The 8,522-nt window shown below is 41.4% G+C and overlaps 1 protein-coding gene across 1 annotated transcript in view; it reads left to right on the top strand.

The window, feature by feature from the left end:
• The first annotated feature begins 678 nt into the window (after window positions 1-678).
• The window catches only part of glis1b (GLIS family zinc finger 1b), a 75,622-nt gene continuing 67,778 nt past the window's right edge, over window positions 679-8,522 (top strand). Inside the window, exons 1-2 of the mRNA XM_085348919.1 lie at window positions 679-706; window positions 808-1,116. Of these exons, the coding sequence (XP_085205045.1) occupies window positions 840-1,116 (277 nt within the window). The 5' untranslated portion in view covers window positions 679-706; window positions 808-839. The remainder of the gene's footprint in view (window positions 707-807; window positions 1,117-8,522) is intronic.

The raw sequence follows: 8,522 nt of genomic DNA, 5'->3' as shown, positions 1-8,522 counted from the left end.
TTTAATTGAATTCAAAGGGATTTATTGGTATAAACAGTTCCCCTCACGTTTTTATTTTTCTTTAAATTAAGCCAAGCCTCTGTGGAAAAGCAGCATGGAAACCACAGACACAAATCCATAACCAAACGAACTACTGAGATGGAGAGTCCTGATCCGATCTGCTCAATAAAAGCCTCGGAATAGCCTTGTGCATATGAAACTATGCTTGTTCTCGTAAATGCTTACATTTCCCTCAGGAGCTGTGGGTCATTAAACGCTGAAATTCAGTGTTGTGACATAGTGTCGATCACATCATGATTAGTAACAGCGAGCTTTGAATGATACCGGGCGCATCATAAACACGCATGATGATGCAGGATATTGCACACAACTTTATGGGAGTTTATTCGAATCTTGATTCGTGCGTTACTCAGAACTGCTACATCGTCCCGATCCAGATCTTATCCCCCCACGGAAACACGGACACCGTCCTTATTGGCGCTCCTGCATACCGGTGCAGCTATTGGGTGTCAATCTCACGCAAAAAGAGGGGGGAAGAGAGAGAGAGAGAGAGAGAGAGAGGTGTGTGCACGGGATGCTGTGATGTCTGGTCGCCACTGAGAGGATGCTATCGATCAGGCGTGCAAATGCTTCCTTCTCCGCTTTGATAAGCATGGTCGTGTACGCGTTTAGACTCTTTCTGCTCCTCGTAAACAAATTGGACAAGGTAGGTGTTGCCAAATCCCTGAAGTTTCCCAATGTGACGATTTCCCCCTGGTTCATATAGACTGCGGCGATTTGTTGACCTTTTTCTTTTCACGCGCACAGGTAATGTGAGCGGGGACCGCACTGGGTCATTAATGCAAAACTCCTCAGCGCTGTTCGGGATGGTGAGCCACTGCCAGACCCCTGCTTTCACCGACTTCACTGGCTTGACGCTCTCCGTGTACGGCAGCAAGGGAGACATCTGTGCGCGACGAGCAGGGAACGGCTTTGGATCGCAGATTTGCCGGAGCCCTCATGACACCCCGACTCACATGAACTGCGCCAGCCCGAAGCGACTCTCCGCGTCCGAGGAAAAAGCGCATCTGTCAGGCAAAACTGCGCGCTTGTGCTTCTCTCTCCCACCGGTGCAAGGTAGGCTCTGTCGGCACTCCTGCTGCTGAGCATGGAGGATGTTGCAAAGTCCTTTAACTGAGTGGATTCGCCAGTTGAAGGAAATTGAAATGTTTTTCATCTCTTTATTTAAAACAAACGTTATGGCACATTCAGCCAGACAGTTTGACCAGTTAGCAGTTCTGGTTATTTGAGAGTGATTTAAAAAGCCATCATCTGAATGAATATTGCTTCCACATGGCTTCTAAAGAGCGTCCTTTGATATAGCTGCACTTTGGTGTAAAGAGCATTGTTTGCAGTTGTGCGTTAGGCCTTTTAATTAAACTCAGACCTCCTTTGGGTGCTGGCCAATTCATAAACAGTCTATCAAAGACTTCTGTGAAGGGATATAGAAAGCTGCCAAGCAAATGTGCACTTCCTATGTGTGTTAACAAGGAATAGTTGAGTTCAGTGTCACATTGGCTTATCTAACAATAGGAAAACTCTTTCTTGGACAGCTGCAACTGTCTATTTTGTCTCAATTTGAGAAAAATATTAGGGCTTTTAGTTAACTAAGTAGACATGCTTAAATTGCTAAAATATTCTTATATGAGTCCTTTGGTGCCTGTTGGTTAAAAAAAAATCAAGAAGCAGGGCTGCGAGTTTATCGGTGAAGGGAAAATCTTTAAAGCAAAAATTCCATAGATGAAAGTGGAATATAAATAGTATACAGAGTGGAAACTGTGTTTTTAGTCTGTGCTATCCTGTTTAGACAGTGTTGTTGTGAGTGGGTGGAGGTAATTACAGCCCCGTCCTAAATTCTGATTAGACTGAACAGACTTTTATATTAGCAATCACCCTTGCAGCAAGAAGAGGATCAACGGATTTGATTATTGTTTCTTGGTCCTAAACACAAACCATATGTCTGCTGAATGTCTCTCGGCATTTATGAGTTCTCTCAGAGCACAGTTGTGCCCTCAGCCCTCCATCCCCAGCATCCCGAACCAGAATGAATTGTCTCATTGTCTTTTCAGCGCTTTTGAACTCGCTTCCCGTAAATTGTGGGAATGCAAGATGTGTTATGTGTTTGTAGTTCACGTTATGCAGATTAACACTGAGGCAGACGCATTCTTTTTTTTTTTTTGGCCTGAATGTATAAAACAATTGAGTGAAATTTTAATAAGGTCATCATTTTTATGGCAAGCAAAACTTCATCCAGCAAGAGTTTCCTTAAGCACGCACTGATTCAGCGACATTATATTTTATTGTAGCATTCAGGAATACAAAGTTTAATTACGTTTAATGTGAACTCTAATGTTTCTAGCCTGCACAAATATGTGCTGCATTACAGGCATTTTTACAGTGTTTTATAGTCAGTCTTGGTGAGCATGGAGTATGAAAATGATCTCAGTACTCATCAGTCTTTTGTATAATGCCTCATTTCAGCCCGGTCATATTACATACTCCCATTTGGGGACAGAGCTGGAATTAAGGCTGCATTCTCAACCATTACTTTAGATTTATTCTGAAAGGGATCTCAGAACAAACAGTGCCTGTAATATTTCTCCTAATGGAAGTGAGACAGCGGAGGAAGACTTAACTCAGATAGGAGATTCCCGACCTTTTCCGTGAACCCTGTAATTGCAAAAAGTGAGGTATTACTCAGTGATAACAGCGATTCAAATGTAGGTGGTGGTGTTTCATCTAATCCTTGGAGGAAAGCTGTCACGCACCACAAGATGTTTGCATTTGGAACTGCTTTGCTGGTTTTCTAATTGCTCCCAAACTACAAAAACCATGCTCTCTGCCAGTTTTTCTTCATTGTGTTCGATTGTTTGCATAAGTGTTTACAAGTGTAAAACCACTGACTTGAATGAGAGTCGGTGAATGAGAGAGCATTCGACAATACATATATATATCTATATATCTATAGATATATATATGTATATTTATAGAAACTATAGAAAAGCACCATTTTCTCTATTTTTCTTCGCACCAAGTCAAATAACACTTAAATCTGTGCATGACTTCAGACAGTGTGCTTATTTTTTCCGTCCTCTTTGTTAGTTTAACGGTGGCTAATCACTCTAACACTGCAGGTCAACTGTGCTATAAATATTAGCGCCCACCAGCAAAGAAAATATTAAGCCTGCAAGGAAACCAGCTGAATATCAGCTTGAATGAATTGTCTACTCTAGCATCATTTGATATCTTACTGAAGTTTCTCCTGGCCAGAACGATGCTGCTGAGTCTGAGCTTATTTAAGGAAATGTTTGAGTCTGAAGAGTGTGCTGGTGTCCCACACTGCTGCTCTCAGATAATGCACAGGATGTCTCTAAAGAGATGAGTAATCAACATTTGAGCTTGTATGTTTTTGTGCCACATTATCATGTGAATAGCACCGGTGTACCAGTGTAAGCACATAAACTCACCAACCTCCATGGCATCGATCTTATATATTGTAAACAGACACTGTGTGAGCCTACACTGCGTGCACACATCCGCTGATATCCTCAGACACTATTTTTATGGGGAAGTGGCTTTGGTATCAATGTGAAATTCCCTCAGACTGACTTGGTTTCCTGTGTTTTCCCCCAGACGTCAGACTGTGGGGCGATAATCTGACTGTTATGAGAAACAACCAACCATTACAGTGCTGCTTTCAGCCTCTGAAGTGTAATACACTTAATGACAGCTTCCCAGTAGCCCGTGAATAATTTCAGTTGTAAGTGCAAAGTCTTTATTGTGAGAAAAGCAGCGGTTCCAAGCAAACTGTGTGAATTGTTACCCGTGTGGTGTCAAATGTATCTGAAAAACAGAAGAAAAGCTTGTCAGAGTCGCCTTTTCTTAAAAAGTCAGACAAATCAGAGTAATTAAATGTCCCAAAATATCCTTCTCATTCATCAAAACCCAGTGTTCAGCCAAGCCTAAGAGGAAACTGGTGATTACATAAAAATATCAGTATTCCAATACTTTCTGTTGGCTAGATTCTGAGTATAGGCTTTCATCTAAATCATTAGATTTGTGTCACATCAAAATGTTTATATATCTATAATTCTGGGAGAATATTTGTTTCAGCTGTTTCAAGGGGTTTTAAATTTCTTAAACTACCTGTGACTTGAGGCTTAAAATGCCTTTAAGCGTATTTGATGTATGCCCAGACAATATGATTTATTTTGCTTGGATTTCACTGTTTCTGGGGGGAGAGTTCAGTTGTGTTATTGCTGAACTGTTTTGGTTTAATGCTGAAAGGTTAAGAAAATCGACACAAATCAGTGACTTCACATCGTGGTTTGTTAACTTGTTACCAAAAGCAGTCGATGGAGTTCATATAGTTTAGTGAAGTCGTTCATTTTTTTCTCCCCAGTATTCTAACACAAAGCTTCAGGAATGAAAAAGTGTCATAATGTCATAGTTGGTAAGGTAATTAATTAAATCTAGTCTAGACTAAAAGTCTAGAATTTAATGAAAGTTCATGTATTTTTATATTTTAGAGGCTGTTAAGCAAGCTAGGAAAATTTGGTTTTACCCTAATCGGGTCACAAAAAAATCAAAGCAATAGTTAAAGAATACAAATCCTCATCTGGGTTAATATTCAGGTGTTGCAGTGTTTTGTATCATTTACTTTACAGAGTCATTTTTTGTTGCTTGCTTTTTAAACTTTTTGCCAAAACCACATTTTACTTTTTAAATAGTGAATCATTTTCATCTTTTTTTTCTTAAAAATATAATTTTTTTAAGAAAAGAAAGGAAAAGAAAAAAGTTCCTCTGCCGATCACTTTTCTGTTGAAAGGAGAAAAAGCTGACACGAGCACTGAAATATCAGTTTATTCAGTGCGGCTGAAGTTTGAAAGAAGGCTGTGGGTCTCAGTATCGCTGTAACTCCTTTTGCCAAAAAGTAGTGGCAGTGATGAAAAGCTTATAGGCGCTTTTTCTCGAAGATATTTTGAAAGACCGATCAACCCTCAGAAACGTTTTGCTGCTACCGCTGCTCTGTGACATTTGACCTTTTATTGAACGTCTTCTTCGCTTAATTTCTCTGCTGAGGCTAACCAGATAGTGGAAAACTACACAGCACATTTTTTGGTTATGCTTTTTTTTCAGCCAGCTGTACTTTATGTGGAATGCGTCATCGTGAACTGTCTTCTCTTTGTCCGGTTGTTCTCCTTGGAAAAAATACACACGGACCTGTTTATATATAAAAAGTAGCACAGTGATAGTAACATTCTTTTCCTGGGTTTTCTCACCGCTCGGTGCATTCCCATGAGCTAAAGAGCCTCAGCCCACGTCTTTGCATATTGCATGAGCTCAGCAGTGAGTTATGGGCAAATGTGAGGGTGCTGCCTGGGAAGGGTGTTGCAGGGTGTAATATTTGCAGCATGTTCCATTGATTCATAAAGCGAAGGCCCGGTGATGATTCTGCAACGGTATTCCCGTAAACCTCTGCCTGAGACGCTGGATGCTGGGTAATGGAATAAAAGCACTTCCTGAGTCACAGCCACTAGAGAGGGAGAACGAGAGAACACCCCTTGTGTGGCATGTGCTGGGCTGAATCACCTTAGCCCAACTCGGCCTGAGATCCACGTGGTGTGTATGGAATCAGGAGGTACGGCAAAAGGAAGAGACGAGAGTTGCATCAGCTGTGGTCGGATTCTGATTAGATTTGCTAAATGAGCTTCAAAAAAGCTAAAATGTGATGTTTGCTGTGCTTTTCCTTTTCTGTTGTAAGGTCAGATGTTCTCATTCTTATGTGACCATTGTGGTATGACTATGGCATCTCACTCTAACCAAAAGCATTCTGACTTGCATTCTGCCAAGGAATCCAAACAGTCACACAGCAAAAATATGATCTGGTTTGAGTAAGTGTCGAAATATCTCTGGAATACCAGAAGAAATTTGCCCGGGGCCTCAGCTTAATCAAGAAAAAGCTGCAACGTTGGCTCAGATATGTCATCGTAAAAGTGTATTTTTAGCACAAACCTTGCCCAAAACTTTTATGCGCTCTTGGCGGTGAGAGGAATAAGCTGCCAGGTGTCTTTGTTTTGGAGCTCAGCATAGAAAAGATAAAAAAAGACTTTTCTCTGTTTGCCTGGACAAGCATGCCGCAGCTGACCACACGTCTATACAGTCTGCATTACTCATGCATTTTCAGACAGCAGCGACTCCTCTCGCAGAGCTCTCCGTGTATGACTTAGCACATGGGTGGGTTTTTGATTTACATCCCGGCTGTGCCACTTGCTGTTCTTGGCTCAACGCTGCTGTGTTTCATCAAAGAAAAATCCGCTCCACTCTTGACTGTGGCAGTAAAGACGACCGTCCGCCGCCGTGCTGCCTCGGCTAGAGTGCGCCTGGAAGCTTAGGGGGCACTCGCAGCTGTCAGCTAGAGAGAGAGAGACAGGAAGAGAGCAAGACATGACGGGGGAACGAAGAGGACGTAAGGACTCACTGAGCTCCCTTAACAAGTGCTCAAGACCCAAATTGTATGAGTATGAAAAGGCACTGTTTGCATCCGAGTTTTAAGAGAGGCTCCTATTTCATCTTTTTCTGCCAGAGAGTATGTCAGCAGTTTATTTATGCTACATAAAAGCTTACAAAGTCTGCATCACAGCTCGGTAAACAGATCACCATTTAAACCTGCAGCAAGCGACAGATTTAAATGCGAGTCAGCCTCAACTTCTCTAAACGGTGTCTGAAATGTCCCTTTTTTATGAGGCTGGGCATGTTGGACGTTAATCAGCTAGCCAATCAAACACTGGCTTCAACCGAGTGGTCAAAAACAAATGGGCAAACATGATGTTTTAATGCCTTCATTAGAGTGGAGGAGAAGGCAGCCAAAAGGCTCGAGTTTTATCCTCTCTCTCCGTCTCTGCCAGGAAGCTGCCACGGGGCAGTGCCCAGTCAGCTCACTGCACCATTGGCTGGCGCTGCCCCAGTGGACTATGAGAGACATTATAAAGTCTAATAGTGCAGTTTATATATTTTATTAGTGCTCGTTAATCGAAGCCTAGCATTCTGGAAGAATTAGTTATTCTCTAGTCATGTGCAAAGCGATCCAGCCTGAGCACTGTATTAGCTTACCAAGATTATTAAGTGCACAAAAGAACGATGGAACGAAGGCTGCTTAGAGGAAAACTCGTGCACTGTGTCTTGTCTTAAAGTGATGTGGGTTGACATCAATCATAAACACTGAGCGTGACGACTTGACGTTGTTGGACTCAGATATTAACGTGTGCGTTACGTCTTGGCAGATTTTTAGTTTACGAATCGTCCTTTACAGACAGTCAACTTGCCTTGTGGTCGGGATCTACTGATTTTCATTTATTTATTTATTTTTGTATAAAATCTATTTTGAAACACAAATCTTTGGATAGAAATTTATGATGGCATACGTATCTCTTACACGCGCAACAACTGATGATTAGTGTCAGCAGGGTGGCGCAGATAGACTGGTGCTTCTTTGTTATTGGTGAGTCTGGACAGGCACGGTTGTGCATGCTGGGAGGAAGAGGAGGATTTTGGGAAAGCGATGCTGCTGTCTTGTTCAGGTTAAGGCTTTTAAGTCCAAGTTGCAGGGAACTGGGAGACTCGCCAGACCGACTCTGGATGTTAATAAAGTTTAGCGGCTCCATGCCAGCACTGTGATCTGCAACGCTTAGGGTTATTTTTACAGACTTTTTTACAGACAATTATATTTGAAAGAGAAGGCTGTTTTTCAGTGGGCTAATATCAGTGCAAGGAGATAATGTGTGTGATAAGAAGATGCAATTTCCCATGATGTGGTGCTGCAGAGGGCTTTTTTTTAATGCGTGGGAATATCTTTTGCATGAGAACTTCCCCTGCAGTACTGAAAACACTATATTACACTTTTTGCTTGTAATATTTTAATAGTGGTTTGTTAAAAGCAAACATTTAACTCTAACTGTTCATGCATTTCTCCACTTAGCTTCTCACCCTAAAAGTTATCAAAGTACAACAAGGATCCGGCATTTTGTGGGGAAGAACGGGGATACAGATCCAACATTTCGGATACCAGTGCAGATGCCTTGGCTTTTTATTGATCTGACACCAGTGTAGAAATTCTCATTCATAATCAGATTTTATGTGCAAGGAAACCTCATTTTAAACACTGTTTTGTTACTTTTTATAAGAAAAGGTAGCAAATCAATGAATAGATATATAGAAACAGTGGATTAGTGTTAATAAGTAATATTACAAGTGAAAAACAGTAAAAAGTATTTACATTAGTGCGTTTGAGTGTTTACTGTATGTTTACTGCTGTCTCTGCTCTCACTTTCACCTTCGGTGCACCTCCTCACACACAGCAGATAAGACACAGGTGAGAGTGAAGATAATGTTCAGTGTGTTATGGATTATATTACCGTAACTGCACTAAAAGCTCCCCAACATAAGCAGACAAGTCTGTCTGTGGAGGTTTTCATGGTTTTTTG

The sequence above is a fragment of the Diplotaxodon limnothrissa genome, linkage group LG23 (assembly GCF_057381915.1).
Source record: "Diplotaxodon limnothrissa isolate DT_005_m linkage group LG23, D_limnothrissa_male_GT1.1, whole genome shotgun sequence".
Taxonomy (NCBI): Eukaryota; Metazoa; Chordata; class Actinopteri; order Cichliformes; family Cichlidae; genus Diplotaxodon; species Diplotaxodon limnothrissa.
Note: the sequence above shows the minus strand (reverse complement) of the source record. Positions and strands in the feature narration are given on the sequence as shown.